The sequence below is a fragment of the Rhinoraja longicauda genome, chromosome 4, assembly GCF_053455715.1.
Source record: "Rhinoraja longicauda isolate Sanriku21f chromosome 4, sRhiLon1.1, whole genome shotgun sequence".
Classification (NCBI taxonomy): Eukaryota; Metazoa; Chordata; class Chondrichthyes; order Rajiformes; family Arhynchobatidae; genus Rhinoraja; species Rhinoraja longicauda.
Window position 1 is genome coordinate 30,303,984 of NC_135956.1, and position 26,860 is coordinate 30,330,843.

A 26,860-nucleotide genomic window follows, 5' to 3' on the forward strand; every position below is an offset into this window, starting at 1 on the left:
ATTTATGCTTGCATAAGAGCCATACAGCACGGAAACAGGCCCTTCAGCCCAACTCATCCATGCCGACCAAGATGCCCCATCTAAGCTAGTCCCACTCACCTGCATTTGGCACATATTCCTCTAAACCTTTCCTACCCATGCACCTGTCCAAGGCATTTAGGATAGTTTGCTTTCCAAATGTTATTTCAGAGTTTTGTTAGTAATGATGCTGGAAGTAGAATGAGTTAATACTCCAATTGTATGCAAGATTAGCTCCTTTTCTGTGAAGAAAATATTGCACTTACATAGATCTATTATGGCTGCCTAGTATTACGGTTATTATTTTATTGAATATTTTTTATTATTATATTTCATCTACATTTATATTTCATCTGCATTTACAGGCCTAATAGCTGCTGCAAGAAAGAATTTCATTGTTCCGTTTTTTGGCACATATGATAATTAAACACTCTTGACTCTTGACTCAAAGTCTCAAAATACTTCAAAGCTAATTAAGCGTTTCCTTTCAGCAGTAACTATTATAATGTGGGGCAATGTGGCAGCCAAATTATGCTCAGTCAAATTACACAGAAAAACAACTAATAGAGGTTAATGACAGTAAATTTTCTTTAGTGGTATTGGTTGAGATGTAAATGTTGACTAGGAAAATAAACAAATGTTTGTTTTTCTTTGATCTGAGGGATGGAAAGGTCACTGAATTAATGAAAACATCCTTGATAATGTTCTGTAATGTCAGTCTAGATTTGGTGTCCAAGAGGTGCAGAATACATCAGCAGGATGTATGTTGCACAACTTTAGTATTGTGTTCACTTCTGAGTACCACACATACAATGCATATGCATTCTCAGCTCCACCAATGTAGCCTCACTGGACGATCCTTTAGTAATGTCATCTCAGACTACGGCTGTGATGTTCTCCATAATCAGAAACGGAGCCAGTCAGAAGAGAAATAGACAACATGCAGCAGAATAGATGTGGGATAATCAGATGATTTGATTTCTTTGGATTTTCACAAAATCAATTTTTTGGGAACCTAATTGAAGAAATTGAGGAAAACATATTAACATGCAGGGACAATTGGTCTGCGGGCAGAAAGCAGAGAGTAAAGTACACAAGGAACTGCAGATGCTGGTTTACAAAAAAGAATCAGAATCAATTTTATTGGCCAAGTATGTACACATGCAAGGAATTTGACTTGGTGCTTTGCTCGCACATGGTAAAACACAATATACAGCAGACAATTCAATCCTAGCATTTATATCAAAAGGACTGGAATACAAAAACAGAGATGTAATGCTGAGGCTCTATAAGGCGCTGGTCAGGCCATATTTGGAGTACTGGGAGCAAATTTGGCCCATTTCCGTGGAAGGATTTGCTGGCTCTGGAGAGGGTCCAGAGGAGGTTTACAAGAATGATTCCAGGAATGAGTGGGTTAGCAAATGATGAGCATTTGACAGCACTGGGCCTCCACTCGCTAGAGTTTAGAAGGTAGAGGGGGGACCTCATTGAAACTAACAGAATAATGGGAGAGTCTAGGACCAGAGGTCATAGCCTCAGAATTAAAGGACATTCTTTTAGAAAGGAGGTGAGCAGGAACTTCTTTAGTCAGAGGGTTGTTAATCTGTGGAACTGATTGCCACAAAGGGCTGTGGAGGCCAAGTCCGTGGATATTTTTAAGGCTGAGATAGACAAATTCTTGATTACAACGGGTGTCAAGGGTCATGGGGAAAAGGCAGGAAAATGGGATTAGGAGGCAGAGATCAGCCATGAATGAATGGCGGAGTGGACTCGATGGGCCGAATGGCCGAATTCAACTCCTATAACTTGTGAACGTGAATAAAAAAACATTATAATTTTAAAAATTAAAAATAAAGTGGAAGAGTAAAGCTGGGCACATTGCTATATATTGCACATGTAGATGTCTAAAGAGCACTTGGAGAGTGCATAATTGATTGGTTTACAGACCAGAATGTACAGGTGTAGTGCAGCTGTTAAGTAGAGATACCGCTCGTGGGAAGATGCTGTTTTTGTCTCTGGATGTGGAGGTTTTGATAGTCTGGAGTCATCTCCCAAGGGGATCTCCCAAAGAGATTGTAGCCAGGGTGAGAGGGGTAGAGGGGTCAGAGATGATACCCGCTCACTTCCTGGCCCTTGCAGTGTACAGTTCGTCGATGCGGGGGGGGGGGGGAGGAAGGTTGCGAATGAGCGCTGAGCGAATGATGCGCTGCAGCCTCCGGGTGTCAAAAGATACAAAGTGCTGGAGTAACTCAGCGGGTCAATAGACAATAGACAATTGGTGCAGGAGTAGGCCATTTGGCCCTTCGAGCCAGCACCGCCATTCAATGTGATCATGGCTGATCATCCACAATCAGTACCCCACTCCTGCCCTCTCCCCATACCCCCTGACTCCGCTATTATTAAGAGCTCTATCTAACTCTCTCTTGAAAGCATCCCGAGAATTGGCCTCCACTGCCTTCTGAGGCAGAGAATTCCACAGATTTAGAACTCTCTGAGTGAAAAAGCTTTTCCTCGTCTCTGTTCGAAATGGCCTACCCCTTATTCTTAAACTGTGGCCCCTGGTCTGGCAGCATCGTGGAAGAACACGGATTGTGATGTTTTAGGTCGGGAGCCTTCTTCAGAGATAAGTTTGAGAAGTTAGTTTGGAATTCTCTATCAAAGAGGGAATGAAGGTGGAGTCACTGAGTATGTGTGAGACAGATATTGATCGATTTTTAATGATGAAGGGAATCAAGGGATATGTGTTAGTACAAGATAGGCACTGAGAAGAAAAAAAACAACCACTGTGACAATCTTATGGAATGAATTGTGTTGCTCTACAAAGAGCCAAAGTGGACTCAAAAGTTGAAAGGGCCTCTTTCTCTGTCAATATGATTCTTTGGAGTAAACTTTGAATGCATGACCTTTGATTTGGAAGCACTAAACAAAAGTTAGCGCTGCTTCTAATCTTAAAAACTAACTGGATTTGGGAGGTTAAAAACCAAAACCCTAAAATCTGAAATAAAAACAGAAAATAACCTGTAATAAAATGTTATTGACCTGAAATGTTAATTCTGCTTCTCTCTTTGCAGAACAACCAGATCTGCTGAATATTTCCAGTATTTCTGTTTTTATATTGTATTTGGGGGATAGGTATCAGAGGATAGAGAACACTAAGGAATAATTAAGAGTATATATATATATATCTTGCAGGCTAATAAGTTTAGCTTAAAATGTGAAATTTGGTAAAAGCCCCACCATAAGCAAGCAAACATAAAGACCTATTAAGAAAAATAGCAGTGATCTCTGAAAAAATTAATACAAGGAACTGCAGATGCTTCTTTACAAAAAAAGACATAAAGTGCTGGAATAAGTCAGCAGGTCTGGAAGCATCTCTGGAAAACATGGATAGGTGATGTTTCAGATCGGGACCCTTCCTCAGACTGATTGTATAGGGGGGAGAAAGCTGGAAAAGAGGTTGGGGCAAGACAAAGCCTGGCAAGTGATGGCTGGATACAGGTGAGGGGGGATTTTGATGGGCAGATGGGTGAATATAATCTAGAAATAAGGTGACATAAAGGGTGGAAGATGAGGAGAGAGGGCAGGGAAATGTGAACCGAGGAAGGTATATAGGTCAAAGAGGACGGGGGGAATGGGGTTGGAAATAATAGATCTTTAAAGAGACCTTATATCAGGAGTCCATCAAGAATCAAGTCAAGAATGTTTAATTGTCATATGTCCCAGCAAAAGAACAATTTAATTTTTATTTGCAGCAGCATGGTGAACATATAAACACAATACATATAAACATGTAATAACCAAAACTTCAATAAATTAATAGCCACAATACAGGTGCAAAAAAACCCTCTCTTTAATGCAACCAAAGACAGTGCACAGAAGTTCATAGTTGAGGTTAGTGCTATGTATTGTTTGGTTTTATTGTTTGTCTTAACTGAAAGTGCAAAAACCCTTCATCCCCTAGTATGTCTGTTAAAGCAAGTTATTACTCACCAATTCAATTGTTCAATTTTCCCGGTGAATTGCCAAAGATCTGCTGCCCGACTTTCATTCTCAGATTTTTCCCTCAACACCACAGCCCATCCACACCTCTCCTGTTCAAGCCGTGTCCACATTCATAGTCGGCATGGATGGGTTCGGCATAAGGGCCATATGACTCTATGACACGTGCCCTCCTTCGGAACTGGAAATCACATTCACACCACCACTTGTGCCCGCTGTTCTGGGCCAACTCCAGTAATTATAATCTGCTTCAAGAGCCTGTGTAAATCCGCATAAAACAAAGCAAAGCCCAGGTAACACTGGGACCTTTGCTACTGGAGTTGCATAATGCAAACAATTAAGCAGGTGAACCCTGGAAAGTAGATATGGAAAATCAGCAGTACTTATTTCCCTCATTGCAACTTGTGGGTTGAGTTCTGTGGTACAAATAAAAGTAACCAGAAATCAGAATTAGAGGACATTCTCTTCCAGTGGCCGTGAATATATAGGCAACAGTCACCGTGGCTGATTTTCTGTTTCTCTGAAGTTACTAATCACTGGATTCTGTGATCTCTGCAGGACAGCTTCCCTGCACGCTTTGGAGGCATCCATTTTGTGAACCAGCCATGGTACATCTACGCTTTATACACGATAATAAAGCCATTCCTGAAAGACAAGACCAGGAAAAGGGTAATTAAGATTTCAGACAGATGGTACGCATGATTCACCGTGGCAATTAACAATTAGTTTGCAAGCATGGTTCAGAATAATAAAACTCTTCGGTCTGGTTAAATGGGAGTGGAGGGCAAAGTTACAACGAGAGGAATCTGTTCATCTGCATGTGTCAGTGAGTTTAAGTGATTTATTGCCTCAGACAGAGTTCTGATCTGTGCTCAACTTGTCTTGAAACTGAAGGCGAGTTATGGGAAGACTCCATTTTAACCTTCTGAAAGATGAATTAGTTTTTGAATTTGCATACAATTAACATGAATCCATAAGTCCAAATTGAATTAATTTTGAACATTTGGTGAAAGACAGACATTAACAGAAACCTTTGCAGGAGCATTTCTTTTAGCTTTGATGCTCCTCTCTTCCCCTCTCTCTCTTTGTTGAATCAGGGCACTTCTGATTCACTTCTGATTCACAACTGATAAGCAGTCAGGGCGGCACGGTGGCGCAGCGGTAGAGTTGCTGCCTTACAGCACTTGCAGTGCTAGAGACCCGGGTTTGATCCCGACTACGGGTGCTGTCTGTATGGAGTTTGTACGTGCTCCCCGTGACTGCCGGGGATTTCTCTGAGATCTTCGGTTTCCGCCCACACTCCAAAGACGTACAGGTTTGTAGGTTAATTGGTTTGGTATGTGTAAAAATGGTCCCTAATGTGTGTGTAGGATAGTGTTACTGTGCGGGGGTCGGTGCGGACTCGGTGGGCCGAAGGGCCTGTTTCCGCGCTGTATCTCTAAACTACGCTAAACTAAACAGTCAGCTGACCAGCACTGCAACATATAGCAATGCTGAGTGCAATTTATCGCTCATAAGCTATGAGATCACCAGGCACTTAAATGGGTAAGCACACTGAAAAATCATCTCCCAATATCATGTGATGCTAGAAGTTCTGTCTCTTGGCATTCTCGGACAGCTATTGAAATCCTCATTCAAATTCACCGTCAAAGGGATTCTCATTATCTTCAAAGACCATGACAGGGTCAATGAAGATTCGTCAGTAAAGGAACTCTTGCACAGCTTCAACAATGATTAATGAATCAGTTACATTTTTGATTGACTTTAACAATGCTTCGAAACAAACCTATTGGTATACTGTCAATTTTAAAGATATTCTATACATACGTGTAAAGTGCAAAACTCCTTGTGTTAATATTTCATATTTTTAGACAATTTATACGAATGCCATAATTTTATAACATTCAGGGCCATTGGTCAAACAATCATTCAATGTGAAACGATGCTTTCATTAATCCAGTTCACTTAGTTTCAGTGCACTTTATGTTTCTTGAAATGTAGGTGCTGCTGGCAAGGTCACATTTCAGGTTCGTACTTAGTTTCCCCAGGAAGTTTATGGTGGATCATCTCCTTGAATCATTCTTAATCTTGTGAAAGAGATATTCTCATGTTCAGGATTTCAGAGTATTAATCAGTAATAACATCCAAGTATGGATCAGGTTTGGAGATTTTGGGTCTGTGGGGTATTGATGCAAACAATGAATTGTAGTGGATCCAGTGTTTAGTATATAATGCAGCCAGAGAACACCAGTGAAGGGGAGCAATAAAAACTGCTGGAGGGTCTCAGTGGGTCAGGCAGCATCTGTGCAGGAAAATTACAGAGTTTTCTGGTTGGGATCCTTCTTTAAGACGGTTTCACCAGTTAGAAACATGGAAACATAGAAAATAGGTGCAGGAGTAGGCCATTCGGCCCTTCGAGCCAGCACATCGCCATTCAATATGATCATGGCTGATCATCCAAAATGAATACTCCGTTCCTGCTTTCTCCCCATATCACTTGATTTCATTAGCCCTAAGAGCTATATCTAACTCTCTTTTGAATACATCACTTAGGTGGTGCTTCAGGTTTAAATGCTGCCAATGGTGCAAGCAAAGAGGCGAGCCACTGATCTCAGACCATCGATCCTTTGGTCTGTTCTTGTGGCCACAATACATGTTAATGTGACAGGTCTAATTAAAAGTTTTCTCAGTAGCGATATACAAAAGCTTAATGGCAGGCACTAGAGTATTGGTCTTGCTGTCAAAGGTTAGATGTTGAAACCTGAGCATTTTCTTGCCTCTTGTAAATGCTTATAGCATTTATGAAACCAGACAGTTATTTAGCAGTCGAAGCCTAGATATTGTCCAAGTCCTCCTGTAAGCTGTTATCTGGCTACTTCAATCAGAGGGATGGTGAATGGAGCTGAACATTGATTTAATGTCCAATATTTGCATTAAGATAAACAAATATCTTCAATGAATCAGCTGAAGATAGGCACGTTGAATGCACTTCTCTGACAAGCTCCATCTGTGGTTTCTAATTGTTTCTCTCTGATGCTGGTAACAACATTTCTTTCCTAAACATTCTACATGCATGACATGGACACTTTCTACATTGATAAAAGAATGGATCGACTGGGCTTAGAGGTTAAAGAATGGAATATTAGACCTGCATCTGTGGAAGTGGTACAAACTCCAAGTTTGCGGATGACACGAAGCTGGGTGGCAGTGTGAGCTGTGAGGAGGATGCTATGAGGCTGCAGGGTGATTTAGATAGGTTGGGTGAGTGGGCAGATGGAGTGTAATGTGGATAAAGGTGAGGCAGTCTACTTTGGTGGCAAGAACAAGAAGGCAGATTATTATCTGAGTGGTGTCAGATTAGGAGAAGGGGAGGTGCAACGAGACCTGGGTGTCCTTGTACATAGTCATTGAAAGTAAGCATGCAGGTACAGCAGGCAGTGAAGAAAGCAAATGGCATGTTGGCCTTCATAGCGAGAGGATTTGAGTATAGGAGCAAGGAGGTCCTACTGCAGTTGTACAGAGCCTTCGTGAGACCACACCTGGAGTACTGTATGCAGTTTTGGTCTCTTAATATGAGGAAGGACATTCTCGCTATTGAGAGAGTGAACCGTAGGTTCACCAGGTTAATTCCCAAGATGGTGGGACTGACATATGATGAAAGAATGGATCGACTGGGCTTATATTCACTGGTATTTAGAAGGATGAGAGGAGATCTTATAGAAACATATAACATTTTTAAAGGATTGGACAGGCTAGATGCAGGAAAAATGTTCCCCATGTTGGGGGAGTCCAGAACCAGGGGTCACAGTGTAAGAATAAGGGGTAGGCCATTAAGGACTGAGGTGAGGAAAAACCTTTTCACCCAGAGAGTTGTGAATCTGTGGCATTTTCTGCCACAGAAAGCAGTGGAGGCCAATTTACTGGATATTTTCATGAGAGAGTTAGATATAGCTCTTAGGCTAACGGAATCAAGGGATATGGGGAGAAAGTAGGAACGGGCTACTGATTTTGGATGATCAGCCATGATCACATTGAATGGCGGTACTGGCTCAAAGGACTGAATGGCCTGCACTTATTTTCTACGTTTCTATGGATGTGGCCTCTTGCTCTGAACTTTTCTCTGCATCCTCCTTCCCATTCTTCTGGTAAATTGTCCTGCCCACATGTCAATGCTCCTCGTCATTCTGCAGGCAATGCCCACTATTGCAACCATGTCTGTGGTCAGATCGTTACACCTGAACCTTGAAATCAAGACAATACTCTTCAGCTTAAGCTTCTGACAAAGCATTCGCTGGTGACTTTATCAACAATAAGAATCAATTTAGAAAATACCATATTCTTACAAAATCATTTTCGCAGTAACACAGTAAGAATAAATCAATCTAAACTAATTTGAAGCTATGATGATCTAGTTAAATTAGGTTGGTTGTGGGTACGCGTGTAAGAAGGAACTGCAGATGCTGGTTTAAATCGAAGACAGACACAAAATGCTGGAGTAACTCAGCGGGACAGGCAGCATCTCTGGAGAGAAGGAATGGGTGACGTTTCGGGTCGAGACCTTTCTTCAGATTTCTTCAGACTGAAGAAGGGTCTCGACCCTAAACATCATCCATTACTTCTATCCAGAGACACTGCCTGTCCTGCTGAGTTATTCCAGCATTTTGTGTCTATCTTTGGTTGTAGTTACTTCTTGGCTGCTGAAAGACTGCAACTGGAGCGTTGGGCTACAGTTTGCATTGCCCAATGGTGTGCATTTAAACCTAAATGAAAGGCAACATAGTGTTAAATTAGATGATTTGGGTATGGTTGTTACTTAAACCTTGTGCTTTAGTTCCCACAAGTGTCTCAGGACTGTTCTGTATCAATCTACAGAAAGCTAAGAGTCCCGTCCCAAAACTTCACCCATTCTTTTTCTCCAGAGATGTTGCATGACTCACTGAGTCCAGCACTTTGTGTCTATCTTTGATATAAACCAGGGATCTGCAAACTATGGCCCGCGGGCCACATCCAGCCCACCACAAGATTTTATCTGTCCTGCAGCAAGCTCTGAGGCGGTGGGGACTGGAGGCAGAAGCTGCCGACGAAGGTTCACCGGAGAGTGGATCGCCACCGACCCAGAGACGGGACAAGGCGAGAGATCGCAGCGCCCCCTCGAAACTTCCCTCCTCGCTGCCGCCGCTCACCCCGGGGAGAGAGAGAAAGAGAGGGGGCAGTGAGGGGAGAGAGTCGGGGTAGAGGGAGCAGCGGGTGGGAGCGAGAGCGCGGGGAGGGGGAGGGTTTCAGAGGGTTCAGTGAAGGAGCGCCGCCACTTGCAGGGGCTGCTCCCTCCCTCTCCCTCTCCCCCTCTCACTCTCCCCCTCTCACTCTCCCCCTCTCCCTCTCCCCCTCTCCCAGCGCCAGCGAGATCTGCACCGCTCCTCCACTCTCTTCCCCGGCCCCGTCTCCCTCTAACGCAGGGAAATAAGAACAAACACAAGTGAAACTTCCCTCCTCGCTGCCGCCGCCGCTGCCGTTCACCCCGGGGATGCGGGGCTTCTGAACAACAACTGCACTTGTGTTTGTTCTTATTTCGCTGCGTTAGAGGGAGATGGGGCCGGGAAAGAGAGTGGAGGAGCGGCGCAGATCTCGCTGGCTCCGGGAGAGAGGGAGAGGGGAGAGAGGGAAAGAGAGAGGGAGGGAGCAGCCCCCGCAAGTGGCGGCGCTCCTTCACCGGATCCTCTAACACCCTCCCCCTCCCCGCGCTCCCGCTCTCACCTGCTGCTCCCTCTACCCTGACTCTCCCTCCCCCACTCTCTCTCTTCCCCCCCCCCCCCCCCCCCCCTCTCTACCCCTCTCTTTCTCTCCCCCAGTGGTGGTCACTGTATTTTTTCTGTTTTATAAATAATTGTATACCTATGGTATATATATATTCCAATATTTCAAGCTCTTTTTAAAAATTGAATATTATTTATTTGTTGCCATATAAACCTAATGTAAACTAACCTAATCTAACCTAACCTAGTTTAACCTTTCATAATCTAATCTAATGTAACCTAGTCTAAACTTTTTTGAGTTCATTAAATTTATAAAACTCGCACTTCTTTATTTTTTCCTACGGCCCGCAAAAATGTGCCAAATATATAATGTGGCCCTCGTGCTGAAAAGTTTGGAGACCCCTGGTATAAACCAACATCTGCAGTCCTTTGTTTCTACAGAATGCTCTTAATGGTTATCAAAACTATTCAAAGGAAGAAAAACAAAATCAAGGCCTATGGGGCAGATTTGACAACTGATAGAAGAATTACAGTAAACTCGATAATCTAGCATTTTAAAGACAATATGGTGCTGGACCAGCAGATTTTCCGGACTATTGGATGTTACTTTTATTACTTCAACGTACTTCTATTTCACAATCTTTCACAGATTACATAGTCATATAATATTTTTTTCCAGTGAATCTAGTGAGTTTATAGGAAGCATGGAAATAGAACACACAGCGTTTCAGCTTCAGACATGTGAGCACCCGGGACACCAAAAGTTCCAGATCCCAACACCAACACCAACATTCCCAGAAATACACAGCCACCAGCCGGCTATTTTTCCAGCCAGACTCTATCTGGGATAGTAGTTCCATGGATACCAAGGACCTGGTGCATTTAACGAGCCTTATTGTGAAGTATCAGGATTTCGGAATAATCAGATACCGGATTATCGGAGTTTTACTGTTACTCTGTTTAATTCCAGCCACAAGATGTCACTGTTGCGCTTACCTTCTTCTTGAGGACTTCAAAAATGCCATCCAGTGACAGCAAGAGCATTCATCAAATATTTGACAAAATTGTTGTATAAATTAGCGTTTGATTAATAGACAATAGACAATAGACAATAGGTGCAGGAGTAGGCCATTCAGCCCTTCGAGCCAGCACCGCCATTCAATGCGATCATGGCTGATCACTCTCAATCAGTACCCCGTTCCTGCCTTCTCCCCATACCCCCTCACTCCGCTATCCTTAAGAGCTCTATCCAGCTCTATCTTGAAAGCATCCAACGAACTGGCCTCCACTGCCTTCTGAGGCAGAGAATTCCACACCTTCACCACTCTGACTGAAAAAGTTCTTCCTCATCTCCGTTCTAAATGGCCTACCCCTTATTCTTAAACTGTGGCCCCTTGTTCTGGACTCCCCCGACATTGGGAACATGTTTCCTGCCTCTAATGTGTCCAATCCCCTAATTATCTTATATGTTTCAATAAGATCCCCCCTCATCCTTCTAAATTCCAGTGTATACAAGCCTAATTGCTCCAGCCTTTCAACATACGACAGTCCCGCCATTCCGGGAATTAACCTAGTGAACCTACGCAGCACGCCCTCAATAATTCATTTTCATTCTTTGCCATTTGATTTGAAGTTTTGTCGAAGTTATAATCAACCATCCAGATAGATAGCTCACGATTTAGTCCACCAATCCAAATGGTTACCAGCTCTTGGGTTGGCTTTGAAGAGACCTAGCTTCTCTACCTCTGCTGGTGGATTAGGGATTCCAACAATGCAGTACAGCAAGGGCTCAAGATGAACAGTTCACCTCTTAGAAACAATAAGAAATCCTTTATGTTTGAGCAGTTTATTGATATATATAACGTAGAATCATAGATAAATAGAAACTCGGGCATTGATCCGTCATGTCCAGGCAGCCAAATATAGGTTTACTCTCACTTTCAAGCTCATAGCCTGAAGCCTTGTGAGTTCTTCAAATGTTCATTCAGATACATTTTAAATGTGATGGAGGTTTTTGCTTCCACCATCTTTTCCGGCTTCTATATCCACATCCTCTTTCTGCTTTGGGTGAAAACATTTTTTCTCAAACCATCTTTAATTCTTCCACAAATTAACTCAAAATATTGCCTCTTGTCTCAACCTTACTGCCAAAGATTAGCTGTTGATTAGGCATCTCATGATGTTCTGTATGGTAAACTAAAGAAAAATATATTCATATTAGATTCCAGTAAGTGTTTAGGAATTACTGAGGGAAAATTCTGCCCTGTTAGATTCTATTTTATTTAGTTTAAAATTATTTAAAGATTTCGGAAAGGTGTTATCAATTTAAGTAAATTTGAAAACTAATCTTTACTTTTAGATGACAATAATTTTGGAATGTACATTGCAGTTTCTTTTAAAATAATTGAATTTGATCTATGTCAGTGGTACAAATAGCTTATAGCAGCCTGATTTACACTGACATATCTTTTTCATTGAAGTAAATGGTTGATGAAGTCAATTTATCAACATATGAATTCCCATGGTACATTTCTTTGTTGAAATGTAGGTCATGTAAGGAAAAATATTACTTTGACCTGCTGAAGAAAGATGGATATTTAGATTAACTGGATAGCCTAATGAGATATCATGGTTAAAATCTTGTAGAGTTTTCCATGTGGTTTAATTGTTCTCATTCATCTATGAATATTTTGTAGTCTTATGATAAGCAATGTGTCATATGCATTTGAGAATTGAATTCTTTTCATCTGAGAATCTTAACACTATTAGCAGAATTGATGCTTTCCTGTTGGATTCCACTTTGGCTGTGAAAAACTTAAAAAATTATTAAGGCCGGATTCAGAAAGGAATTAGTCAGTAAGGTGACACCACAAAGACCTGGACAAATTCAACTACATTTAACAGTGCACAGTCTATTATCATTTTGAATAACTTCTGGTACAACTTAATTTAACAGGAAAGATTTTCGGTTAAAAATAAGGACGTCTTTTTGATTATCCATACATAATTATTGACAAATTGGCGGCGCCTGCATTTTGCAAAAAGAATTTCAATGTACAGTTGCATATGTGACAAATAAAGCGCCATTGATTAGTTTAGTTTAGTTATACAGCGTGGAAACAGGCCCTTCGGCCCACTGAGTCCGCACCAACCAGCGATTCCTGCATATTAACACCATTCTACATACACTAGAAATCCACTATATATGAAATGCAAAACTGATTTTGTTCAACGGTGCTTTATCATGGGGTGGCACGGTGGTGCAGCGGTAGAGTTGCTGCCTTACAACGCTTGCAGCACTGGAGACCCGGGTTTGATCCCGACTACGGGTGCTCTCCCGAGATGTTCAGTTTCCTTCCACAAGTTTGTAGGTTAATTGGCTTGGTGTGAATTGTCCCTAGTGTAAGTAGAATGGTATTAGTATGCAGGAATCGCTGGTTGGTGCGGACTCAGTGGGCCGAAGGGCCTGTTTCCGTGCTGTATAACTAAACTAAACTAAACTAATCAATGGTGCTTTATTTGTCACATATGCAACAGTTTACACCAAGCCAATTAACCTACAAACATGTGGGAGGAAACTGAACATCTGGGAGAGCACCCGTAGTCTCCGGTGCTGCAAGCGCTGTAAGGCAGCAACTCTACAGTTGCGCCACCGTGCCGCCCCATGATAAGGCACCATTGAACAAAATCAGTTTTGCATTTCATATATAGTGGGTTTTAAAACATTGAGTTCTGAATTAAAGTAAAATATAAATGGAAATATTTGTTTTTGTAGCCCTGGTAAAATTAAAATTTTCATGACTGATTTTAATTTAATGTAATTTTGTGATTACCTTCAATCTTTTTGCCCCAGATATTTCTTCACGGCAACAACCTCAACAGCTTGCACCAGCTAATCCATCCAGAATATCTGCCGTCTGAGTTTGGAGGTACCCTACCCCCGTATGACATGGGAACCTGGGCACGAACACTGCTGGGTCCAGAGTACAACGATGAAACAGAATACACTTACAATTCCTACAACTCGCTGCACGTAAAAGACGCGCTGGATGATCGTGAAAACAGTTGCTCTCCCAAGCATATGAGGAGGTTTGTACAGTCCAGTTACATTAACAATTTTATGCAATTTCCATTGCAGCTCTCAAAATCTGCATATATTCCTGACTATCTTTCAATTGTAATGACAAATTAAACGTCACCTGTCATTTATCCTGAGGCAGCCAGAACAGGTCTGTGCACATCACCCTAAACTCAACCAGATGGAGCTGTATGGCTTCTGCATTCATTGGGTGGTGATGGTTCTGCTGCTGGAAGAACATGTGGGGCAGGTGAGGATGAGGTTAGCCATGCGTGTAAAGCCCTGGAGTCACCTTTGAGACATATATAAAACTAGACCAAGTGGACCCGTTGGGCCCAAACCTCTCCTGCATTGGTGCAGCACCCTCTCCTTAACCCCCCTCCCCCCCTCCCCCTCCTCCTCCCTCCCTCCCCCTCCCTCCCCCTCCCCCTCCCTCCCTCTTTCCTCCCTTCCTTCCCCCAACCCTCCCTTTCCACCCCCTCAACCACCTTTATCCTCCCCTCTCCCTCCTCCCTCCTCCCCTCCCTCCCTCCCTCCCTAGGAGATAGATTTAAACTTTAAAATGTGAATAACTAAAAATATAACACCGATTTCAATGAAACCTCTTCCATTAGCACCAAAGGGACCAGGGCAAGTAAGGTGGGCCTAAAATTGTCGCGCTATCGTGTACCGTTTTGGCCGTAGTTCAGGAACAAACAAACAAATGAGTGCTTTAGTATATAGTTGCCTCAGCAATGAGTTAGCCACCTAGAGGAGAGAAAATGCAAATGAAAATTGTAAAGATGCAGGTTGTCACTAGAGTTCAAAATGCACTTAAAATGTTGTTAATTACCGTTGTACTAATACAGCTGCAATTAACAGCCCTTTCCTGCCTGGCCATAAGTTATAGCCATGCACCCTTCTGTGATATCCGGACGTTCCTAATTGTCCCATGAGATACTGCCTTCCTTTGGCTGTCAAATCTCAGAGCTTTTTAATTCCCTCCCTTAGCATTCCTTGATTATTACTATCGCTCCACTCTCCTTTAAAACATTTTCTAATGCCTCTCCTTTTTCCCAAGTATTTGGTCATCTGCTTACCGATCTCTTTAATTGGCTCAGGGTCTGTTTTTTTTCAAAGAAGTAATAAGGAACTGCAGATGCTGGTTAATACACAAAAGGACTCAAAGTGCTGGAGTAACTCAGCGGGTCAGGCATCATCTCTGGAGAACGTGGAGAGGTGACATTTTGGGTCGGGATTCTTCTTCAGTCTGAAGAACGGTCCCAACCCGAAATGTCACCTATCTGTGTTCTCCAGAGACGCTGCCTGGGAAAGCTGAGTTACTCCAGCACTTTGTGTCTATCGTTTTTTAGCAAGTCTGCTTTGAAATATTTTAAAAGCTAAGAAATCTCACCGCATTGTGAAGTCTACCACTTGCATTCCAAGGTCACTGAGCATGGGCAGTGACTTCCGAAGTCAGTCTGAAGAAGGGTCTCGACCCGAAACGTCACCCATTCCTTCTCTCCCGAGATGCTGCCTGACCTGCTGAGTTACTCCAGCATTTTGTGAATAAATACCTCTGAAGTCATACATAATCCTTTCCGATATCACTTGCAGGAATTGCTACTGAGAATGAGGCAGTGAACATTAACACTGAGGCAGATCATAACTGAAGGTTGAGGTCCATCGAGAGTTATACTGCCTGACGTACTTAGCTGCAGCTGGGCATCTATCATTCTGTAGGTTAGATAAGTTTCTTACATTGTTTGATGATTGTCTCGCAAGACTTTCAGTGAATAGACCTTTTTACAGATTTGCGCATGCAAAGTGTAATTTACTTTGCATGGTCTTGAGCTCTGTGCATGGCTGAATATCATACCCTGAGGAACAGCAGTGCACCCTTTCCACAGGTCCACTTTAGCGCGTGGTTTTGGATGCATTAGCAATTTCTGGGCACATGTTTGGATGTTATGTTAAAGTTACTGTGCAAATAAAAGTTTTTGTACTAAACCTCAGTTTGGTAGTGAAAAGTCCAGATTGCAATGTTAGAAATTTAGCAAATGTCAGTGCTGTTCCCTGGTGAGTATAAAGTCAGGTCCTGCTGTTTGGGATCAATTTGGAACAGCTGTAACTGTCAGCGAGGTATTTTGATGGTAATGGAAATACAATCTGGGCAGATAGAGAATGGGCTTACAATCACTGTTGTCTAAAGTCAAAACGATGTCCCCCTTGTTTCTGGTGGAGCCTCCTCATCTTTCCATTGCCTCTTTCTGAACGAGTACATAACCTTTCACAGAACGGTGTGGAGTTGCAGTGTTACTTGTTTCATTTTAATGCAGTAAAACATACTAAGTCCACTTCATGGTTATCTGTCGATTATATCATCATGCTCATCTTAGTTTATCAGCTTACTAGTGAGCCTTTAAATGTGCAGTTCGTATTTCAACATATTGATCACTGCATTGCATGGGCAAGGTGAAATTTGAATTCAACCCTAACCCCAACAGACCAGATTTCTTACCCCAGTGGTGATTACACCAGAGCTGTCTCTGGCACTCAAAAGAACCATTGAAAAATGAAAAAAAATCAACACTTGCATTTCAGTCGCACCTTTCACGACCGCAGTTCAGTTCACGGTGTTTTACATCAAGAAGTATAGTCAAAGTTGTAAGCTAAAATACAGCAGCCAATTTGCGCATGAGTGACACCCACAACAGCAATGTGAATTATTGATACAGACTGCTTCTTCTTTCCCTGCTAAGCACTATACTCATATTGCAAATAGATATGCATTCTGAATCTGGTATTGGCCAAATGCAAAAAAAAAGCAAAGTTAAGTGCTTTGGAAGGGAAACAGATGAAATGTGTTATCATTAATTATAGATTAGAAGGAAATTCAGCACATTGGAGACAAATCCATGAGTTGACTTGACATGTTCGGCTGCTGAAAGAGGAACAATATGTGGAACCGTGCTGCAGAGTCGCAAAGTCAATTTATATATCCTGAGGAAAGGTCATTGATCTGAAACATTAACTCTTTTAATCTCATGAAATTCTGCCTGATCTGCTGAGAATTTCCATCATGTTTTGTTTTGATTTTATATTGTACGTCCGGCAGCCTCAGCAAGGTGGAACTAATGCACTCAAGCTTGCATGTGTACTAGTTTGAATATGTTTAGCCAGCCTATCCTTTCAGTAGACCCTGGTGAACAGTTGAATTATCAGTCATATGGAAGCAGACATTTATAGTGCGATGATAACTATAATGCGTAATTTAACATAATTTCCAGGATCTTTACTGCAACCATTTTCATAATTTATACTATTGTCCCCATTCATATCTCAAAATCCCCCCCCCCCCCCCTCCCCCCAATGTATTTACTTAAAAATAGCACAAACGGTGGGAATAGATAATTTGCATTTTGTTCATTCGGCATTTATTCATCTAATTGTAGAGTAATTTTAAAGTAAGATGGATATCATTTTGCGTTTTGATTTTGTTTTGTCTTCTCCCTGGTAAAGTCAAGCTACAATAATATTTTTATCCTGGTATTTAGAATTTAAACAAAAACATGTTCAGTTAGCTGAAGGTAATTGCTCAAAATTTCTTTGAAGCTCATAGTTGCACTTTAGTTGAAAATAGATCCTTTCCTGAATACAACGGTGAATTAAGGGAACATGTTTTCTAACTGCTGCTTCACTCTTGATGCCTTTTTACTTAATTAGGTCAACAGGAGGCCAGTGGAATCTTGATTAAATAGCACAGCCAGTATTGTTTGAGTGCTGACTGTGTATTTGCCAGAAATGCCCTAGGGTTTCTTATACGCAAATTTAGAAGAGGCACAGATATAATTTATTAACTGATAAACAAACTTAGAAAGGAAATCAGCCTAGAAATTGGACCCATTTGTACATGCATTATATGTGAGATTTGAAAAATGAAAGCCACTTTTCAATTCCTAGGTCGTGCCGGCAACCAATTCTGGGTCAAATAGTGACCGTTGGGAAATTTGCCTTGGCGTTTCCAGACATGATCCACACTTGCACATCTGCTGTCTTCCCAGCAGTCAGGCGTACTTTCCTCAGATCTGCTGCTACTTGTTGGACTGAACCTTGTTCCAAATCCTAAACCTACTGGGCTGCTGCTCAGTTGATGGTGGCAACACCATGTCCATAACAGCTGAGAATAAAGTCGATAACACCATTGATCAGATTAGTTTATAATGTTGGGGAGCTGATTTGTGGGACTAACAGATCAAGCCAATCAAGTCTACCATCATTTAGGATTCAGACAAGATCCTGTTGAGGGTCTTTTTATGCCATTTCAGAGGCACAACTGTTAAAATATCAGCAGCAAGATCACCAATTTTCACTCATTCCTTAAACTGATCTGGGCAGTCTTGTGTGATAATCCCTAGCACAAGCTGTCACTTCTCTTCTTATCCTGTCCTTTGCCTAGCCCTGCGGAACATATGGTTCCCAGAGAGCAGACCAGACACGATGGGGTATATTCTCCACCTTGCTATACAACCTCTAGATGTCTCTCCCTCAGGGGCCATGATAATAAACAGGGAAGAAAAATTCCAAAGATAGAAACAAAGTCAGGGCCGGATTAAGCTAGTGCGGTGCCTGTAGCTAGGGTTGCCAACTTCCTCACTCCCAAGTACGGGACAAGGTGATGTCACCGCCCCACGCCCCACATGACCTCACCCAGCCAGCGGTCACGTGCTCCCGTTCCACCAACGGCGACAGCTCGGGCCGGGATGCGGGTTGTTACGCAACCTCTGGTAGGCGGCGCACGGGCCTACACTGTCCGGAGGTTAGGGTTGCCAACTATACCGTATTAGCAGGGACATCCCGTATTTTATGCTCAATTGGCTTGTCCCGTAGGGAACCGTCCTTGTCCCGTATTAGGCCCGGGGGGCGCCTTAGGCCCAGACGCTCTGTAGGCCCAGACAGTGTAGGTAGGATAAAACTGCAGATGATGGTTAAAATCTGTGCCTACCTTCCAGAGGTTGGAACAGTGTAGGCCCGGGCGCCGCCTAACGGAGGTTGTGTAGCAACCCGCCTCCTGGCCCGGGGGGCCGCCATTGGTGCAGCGGGAGCATGTGGCCGCTGGTTGGGTGAGGTCATGTGGGGCGCAGGGCAGTGACGTCACCTTGTCCCGTATTTGGGAGTGCTATAGTTGGCACCCCTACCGGAGGTAGACACAGAATGCTGGAGTAACTCAGCGGGTCAGGCAGCATCTCGGGAGAGAAGGAATGGGTGACGTTTCGGGCCGAGACATCTTCCGAAAGATCTCGACCCGAATCATCACCCATCTTCTGTTGGACCTCCATGAGGCGGGCGGCGAGGACTTCACCATGGACGTCGAGGGTGACGAAAGTATCCACAAACTGAAGGAGGCGGCGAAGAAGAGGAAGGGGTGCAGTTCCTGCACCTATTTTCTATGTTTCTATTCAGTGGGTCAGGTAGCATCTATGGAGAGAAAGGATGGGTAACATTTTGGGTCAGGACCCTTCTTCAGAGTCACCGGGGAACTATAGGCCTACCAGGGAACCACCCTGCCTGAGGTTTTCCGTTCGTGGCCCTGATTTGTCTTGGTCTCCCCCTGCCCCCACCCTCACTTTCAGTCTGATGAAGTTGTCCTTATCTTAAATGTCACCTATCCTTTATCTCCAGAGTTGCTGCCTGATCCACTGAGTTACTCCAGCACTTTGTGTCTATCTTTGGTATAAACCGGCATCTGCAGTTCTTTCTTTCTACGAGAAAAATTGCAAAATTGGAAAGAACTTTGCAGTTGGAGCTGAGTGTAGTAATTGCTAGAATAACATGGCAGTAATACCTTGGGTCATGATATTTCAAAGCTCTGAAGTCTGCAGCAATGAGGCTTCAATCTTTACAGGGAAACCATCACTTGATCAAGATGAAGTTTGAGCATATTCCCTTGAAATGCATCACAACTGCAACATAACACAGCATAGCAAGCAATACAGTGATTTTAATAGCTGCCATGCAATCTGAGTTATTCCTGTGCAATAGAGAGCATTACCCTACACATAATAAGAATACATTTCAACAGTACATGCCCGATCAGAAAAAAAAATGACAACAGGAAAAGATATTAAGCACCAAGGGAGACAAATCTTTTATTAAGCTTACTGGCACGGATACTGTAGTCCCCATCGTGTTTCACTATCGTCCCACACTGTTGCAGAGTGACCACTGTGGCTGTCATCTGGTTGCAGAAAGGCTGATCTCGTCCCCTTTGAATCTTCGCAGATATCCTCGATGACCTACAGGCAGCTGTCACTATAGATGAGCTGTCACTATAGATGAGCTGTCCCTTGCTTCCCTAAATATTGAAATTAAACAATGGAATTGAACAAAAAGGATAATAAATGACACAGTAAAAAGTAATTCAAGTGGGGATAAAATCTTGGATGGTAAAATGATCGAAATGCAAAAATAATAACAGGGTAGAAAACCAAGGAAATCCGGCAGTGCCGATTAACATTAAATCAAAATTAGCTCAACGGGGCTCCACGTTAGTAAGCAAACGCATATCAGATGTGAAAAAATGATTGGCTGGATGACGCTAAGGGTGTCTCTGTGCTGTGTCTGCAAGGAAGCGCTGACTACCTGCAGATGGAGCGTCAGGAATTCATGACCATGCACTGCTCTGAGCTACTGGCGAATGTGTTGCAGGTCAAATGCCACCACATCTGACTTCTTGCTTTGAGTCTGGATTCGCCACCCGAATCCCACAGAGCTAAAGGATTGAATACACTTCGAATCTAACCCTTTCCCTTTATGTCTGTCATGGATGGACCAGCTAGTGTGGCCATTTGCTATTGAAATATGGTTACCAACTGTCATCTTGAAGGGAAATGAAGAGATGTCTTAAAATATCGTTTAATATTAATATTTTCAATTAACTTATATATTGGGAATATGTTTTCTGTAAGCAGTCAGTGCTGCTGAGGCTAATTTGCCACATGGCCACATTGTCCTAAGAGCGAGCAGCAATGGTGAGGCTTCCAGGTCAATGGGAGCTCTACAGTTGCACTGGTGCCACTGTAGAAATCCCATGGGGGTAGGGGGAAGGAGAAGGGTACACAAATACAAGGTACATATTGGGTATCAGGCAATCTGGTACATTATACATCCAGATGGTGAGGCACTCTAGCACTTCATTATTCATCGGCATGAAGGATGGATCGACTGGGCTTGTATTCACTGGAATTTAGAAGGGTGAGAGGGGATCTTATCATATCATATCATATCATATCATATATATACAGCCGGAAACAGGCCTTTTCGGCCCACCAAGTCCGTGCCGCCCAGCGATCCCCGTACATCAACACTATCCTACACCCACTAGGGACAATTCTTTTTTTTTTTTACATTTTACCCAGCCAATTAACCTACATACCTGTACGTCTTTGGAGTGTTGGAGGAAACCGAAGATCTCGGAGAAAACCCACGCAGGTCACGGGGAGAACGTACAAACTCCTTACAGTGCAGCACCCGTAGTCAGGATCGAACCTGAGTCTCCGGCGCTGCATTCGCTGTAAAGCAGCAACTCTACCGCTGCGCTACCGTGCCGCCCTTATAGAAACATTTAAAATTCTTAAGGGATTGGACAGGCTAGATGCAGGAAAAATTGTTTCCGATGTTGGGGGAGTTCAGAATCAGGGGTCACAGTTTAAAAATAAGGGGTAGGCCATTTAGGTCTGAGATAAGGAAAACCTTTTCCAGTTGTGAATCTGTGGAATTCTCTGCCACAAAAGGCAGCAGAGGCCAATTCACTGGATGTATTCAAGAGAGAGTTAGATTTAGCTCTTAGGGCTAAAGGAATCAAGGGATATGAGGAAAAAGCAGGAACAGGGTACTGATTCTGGATGATCAGCCATGATCATATTGAATGGCGGTGCTGGCTCGAAGGGCCAAATGGCCTACTCCTGCACCTACTCTCTATGTTTCTATGAAGGGACTGAGAATGAAGTGCACAGTTATGGTCATCATAATAAAAAATAAATAATTGAAATTATCAAAAGGGCCAGAAGGATATGACCAGACTGATTTTGAGGAATGAGGGACTGGATTGTGAGAAGGAGCGATATAAACTGGGCATATTCTCTTGGGAAAATAAAGGATGAGGGGCAATATGACTGATTTACAAATCAATTGGGGTAGATTTCCATTGTACTTTATTATCGGCATGGAGAAAGTGAACTAGATGGACCATGTTTTTGTCTCGCAGTCCCTATTTCATGTGGAGCAAGATAGCCTGCCATGTATATACATCTCCACAGTCTCAGTAAAAGAGTACATGGTTATCAATATGCTGTTTAGGAAAAGCATTACAGTTAATCAATTATTTCATTTAAGTGGACAAGTGTAGAAATACTCCTTTGTGAAAATAATCTTATTTGCCTATTACCTATTGCTCAGTACATCTTGACAGACTACATGGAGATTTTGTTTACACTTAACAGATGGAATAAAACCTTCAGTTCAGATGCAGCAACTAGTCTTCCATTAGAAGAATTGCTAAGTGTGTATTCCTATCAAAATTGTATGCGTGTGTATGTATAATTACGCAAATAACTAGCACGTATAAAGTATGGGTTCCATGGATTGGGTGAGGAGATAGGGTCATTAGACAGCTCCTCAAGTGTAAGACACACTCTTTTTTGGATCATTTCATCAAGGGACAGTAATGGAAGTGAAGAGAGAATTGGCCCAGGGATGGATCCATGAAGCAAGTCCAGTTATAATGTGTGGACATTGGGTGAGGGGATATTGTAGGAGATTATTGAATTATGAGAGCAGGAGGTCTGGTCATTCTCAATTACTGTCGTGAGCATAAGAACACGAGAAAAGAAATGTGATTTTAGTTAGGATTGTTTCAACGTTGAAGTTTGGCAGAGAGTAATACTCGATAAGGAATAGTTGTACTTGAAATTATGTTAAAGATAGGCAGAGATTCATAGACTCAAGAGGAAACAAAATTAAGTTTGAGGTAAACGGCATGTCCAAAATGTTATGTATTCTCGTGCTTTGAGAGTTAGTGAGGAACTGCAGATAAATTAGTGTTTTGTTTCTGAGAGGTCTGCTGATTCAGAAATTATCTCTTTAGACTATAATATTGCCAATGTCATTGAATAATTTGAGACAGAAAAGATGTAAGAAATTGTTGACCCATTACACTTACCCTTGTGAGCAAATTTTTGGCTCTATCAGTATATCCCACATGAATGTGGACTTGGGTATGTACGAGCTGATCAAAGAGAGCCAGTAATGCATTAGATCATGTCTAAGTATGCCGAGTTTTTAAGAGTTAATGCCATATTTGAATGTGCAAATGTGAACAAATTGGGAGTTTCTTTTCCAGGGTGGATACAGAGAAAATGGTTAGGAGATGTTGATATGCAGAGACAGAATTAATTTGAAATGGCCATGTATGAATGATATCAAGTGTGAGCAGAAGCCTGCAGAACAATTTAATGTGTAATGGATGAGTGGAATAGGAGAATTCATATGGAGGATGAAGAACATCAAAAACAACCTGAAATATGAAGAGAGATGGCAAGCAGGGCTGAATGTTTGCACAGTGCAGCGGCTGAGGAAAGGAATAGATTAATAATAGATTAATAGATTAATAATAAAGTTAGGTGGGTTGCTGATAAATGTGAGAGGATTTATTCCAAAGATTCACTAAGAATTGTACTGACATTATAACTAAAACATTGAAAAATTATTCTTAGCAAGAACACTTGCCATGTGTGAACAGGGTGCTAAAGTACAATTACAGTTAAATTAGATCAGTGTCAAACTTGTATTCTTGTAATTAATCTGAACAGATTTCCTGATAAATGTATTAAAGATATTAAATTGGTAAGAGTCATTCGAGACATGCTAAATTTCTTTACTCTTCTGAGGAAGTAGAGGCGTTAGTGTGCTTTCGTGTGTGTACTATCAATGTGATTGCACCAGGACAGATTGTTGGTGATATTTCTGCCTAAGACCTCCTAACCATCACCACCTCAGCACCGTTGCTGCAGTCTGGCACCATGCAAAGACTAGCTCATTCGTCTAGCTGATGCTGTGTGAGAGGATGTTCACGGGCATCATATTACTAAGTTCTCTATTTCCTTCCTGTACTCTGCCTCATCATTGTTCAAAATCTGGCCATTACCATGGCCCTCGTCTGAAAACTTGAAAATGGAGTTAGAGCAGAATTTGGCATAGTCATGAGTGTATAGGCAGTGTAGTGAGGGGCTGAGTATGTATCCTTGCCCGACACTGGCGTTGAGTAATATCATGGCAAATGTTTGGTTGCCTATCCTTACGGATTGTGGACCATGGGCGAGGAAGTCGGGGATCCGGTTGCAGAGAGGGGTACTGACGCCTGGTTTTGGGAGTTTGGTTGGGATTATTGTGTTGAAAGCAAGGCATAAGTCAATAAATAGGAATCTGATGCAGATATTGTCCACTAGTTCCAGGCATGGGTGTCTGAGAAGGGAGTTGGTAATTGCCATGGACCTGTTGTGATGGAGGGTGAACTGCAGTGAACTGCAGCAACGTGTGCCAAGCCAAGCCTTGCAAAGCTCTTCATAATGCTAGATGTCAGAGCCACTGGATGACAGTTATGGAGACATGCTACTTTGCTTTTCTTTGGCACCTGCCTTCTAAAACAGAACAGAGTAGGCAAAAGTAAAAAATGATCAGGAAAACTTCAGCCTGCTGGTCCACGCAGGTTCTGAAGACATGGCCAGAGTCTCTATCTGGGCCAGATGTTTCTCTCTGGAAGGTTTATATGATGTTTATGACTGACAGTTGGGGGGGTTTTTGGCTTTAATTGGTGACTTTTATTGTTCTTTTAATAGTCTAGAAAGTACAGAACACATTATTTTTAAGACAACCCGAACAGGGTCTTTTTAAAGTCAACCCAACATAAAAGTTAACTTTTTGAACTCTATAGAAGTAGAAATAAATCCCAGGGCCTTGTTAGCTTTATTGTCCCGTGATGATGCTGTTAACAATTGTATTCATCTGCACCTCTAGATCCCTTTTCTATTTACTTATGAACAGGAGATTCCTCCTACCAAATGTGGCCTCAACTTTTTACTTTGTTAGAATTCATTTGCCACCTAACAATCTGACCTACACAATCTGTCAGTTTAGTAAATTTTAATTTTTTAAAGCAAATGTATAAATAATAATAAACGACAAACTGGTTATAGAGTTCTTACATAGCTTCAATTTTTAAATTTTAAAGAAAAAATAAAGATGAAAAGAGGCTGGAAAAAAAGACTATAAACTAATAGAGAGAGAGCAAAGAAAAAAGAGAATTACTAACATAAAGATTATGGGGATAGATCTGGGAGTTAATGAGTATAGTTGTACATCCAACCCTAAACTCAAGTTTTAACTTTAGTTTTAAATTTTAGTTTTGTGACAAACCCATTTACTTTTTTTTAAATTCAATAAATGGAGACCATATTTTAAAAAATAGATCTGGTTTGTCAATTAAGGCAAACCTTATTTTTTCCAAATGCAAGGTCTCGGTCATTTCCGTAATCCACATTTTAATTGTGGGGGTTACTGTTTTTTTCCAAAATTTAAGTATTAATTTTTTCGCAGTTATTAAACTGTAGTCAAGAAAGCGTCTCTGACTTAGCATAAAGTAGATTCCTCCTACCAAATGTGGCCTCACCTTTTTACTTTGCTAGAATTCATTTGCCGCCTAACAATCTGACCTACGCAATCTGTCAGTTTAGTAACGGTGGGATCTTGCTCATATGGTGAAATCTCAACATAGAAACATAGAAAATAGGTCCAGGAGGAGGCCATTCGGCCCTTCGAGCCAGCTAGCATCTCTGAAGTGAATGCTAACATTTGGAACTTTGAATCATGCATCTCCAAATGAACACATGCCAAAAATCCAGCACCCTTTTCACTGAGATCCTGGTGGGATTTGGACAATGTAAAATTAAAGATGGAAAAAAAATCTCTAACCAACTATTCCTCATGTTATTCATTACTCAAATAATCTCAGTTGCTTCAGGGATAACTGAGAGCAAGGGAGGTAGACCAATATGCCACTGTCAATGAAACAGCAAAGTCAGAGAGGTAGCTGCTGACTGATTTTCCAAAAGTGTTCACTTTTCAGACAGCTTCGTGTCTCAAAACAGCCAGAATTTGGACATTGGACCTGTACTGAGGAAAGGGAAGAAAATGACATGAATATTCAAAGTTCTGAATGCCTTTATGGTATAGAAAATATGAACTTAATTTCTATAATATTTTTTCACAGCACAATTAGCTGTCAGTAGAGAACCAAAATAGTAATATAATCCGATGTGGCCAAGCAAAATGGTGTTAGACTCTCTGTTCCAGTCAATTTAAGTGCTGTTGGAATTCCTTCTAACAACCATGAATAATCCCTTGGTTACCATCAGTAATTATCACCATTTCCAAGTGATTGTTCATGGTTCAATGAAAGGTCATCCCATGCATTAGTTGCACAAGAACACAGAGATCATTGGCTGATTGGCAGACAAAGAAAGAAGATTTAAATTACCATATTCCAATAGGTTAGTAGAGAGGCTTCATCTTACAATGAGTGATGCACTCTTTGAACTCATTAAAGCTCTAATTTCCCTGCTTCCAACTCCATTCCAGCATCCAACAGCTACACTGCCACAATTATCTATTCAGCAATTACTGAATCTACGACGTTGGTAATGATGTGGAATAGAACAATGCTGTGGAGGTGCCTGAATAGGGGATGTTTTCCCCTTACATACTGACTAAGCCATTTATGAATTTCAGATTTTCAGCAGTAGATATTAATTACTTTAATTCCAATTTTATTTTCTCCAATGATATACTCTCCTGAAGGCAATGACTTCCATGAGTCCCATGGGCAGTTGTTCCTCAATTTATTTTGTTACATTCAAAATAATTTTATCAGTGATGAGAATACTAAGCAGTGTGCGTGGGAATTTGTCATTCAACCATC

The 26,860-nt window shown here is 41.9% G+C and overlaps 1 protein-coding gene across 5 annotated transcripts in view; it reads left to right on the forward strand.

Annotated features, from left to right (window-relative positions):
• Positions 1-26,860, forward strand: part of LOC144592669 (clavesin-1-like) — a 69,777-nt gene that overhangs the window by 28,005 nt on the left and 14,912 nt on the right. For 4 of the 5 annotated variants that reach the window (XM_078397449.1, XM_078397451.1, XM_078397450.1 and 1 more), the window contains exons 4-5: positions 4,576-4,686; positions 13,624-13,859. In XM_078397449.1, coding sequence (XP_078253575.1) covers positions 4,576-4,686; positions 13,624-13,859 — 347 coding nt within the window. The remainder of the gene's footprint in view (positions 1-4,575; positions 4,687-13,623; positions 13,860-26,860) is intronic. The other variant, XM_078397453.1, reaches the window with a different exon arrangement.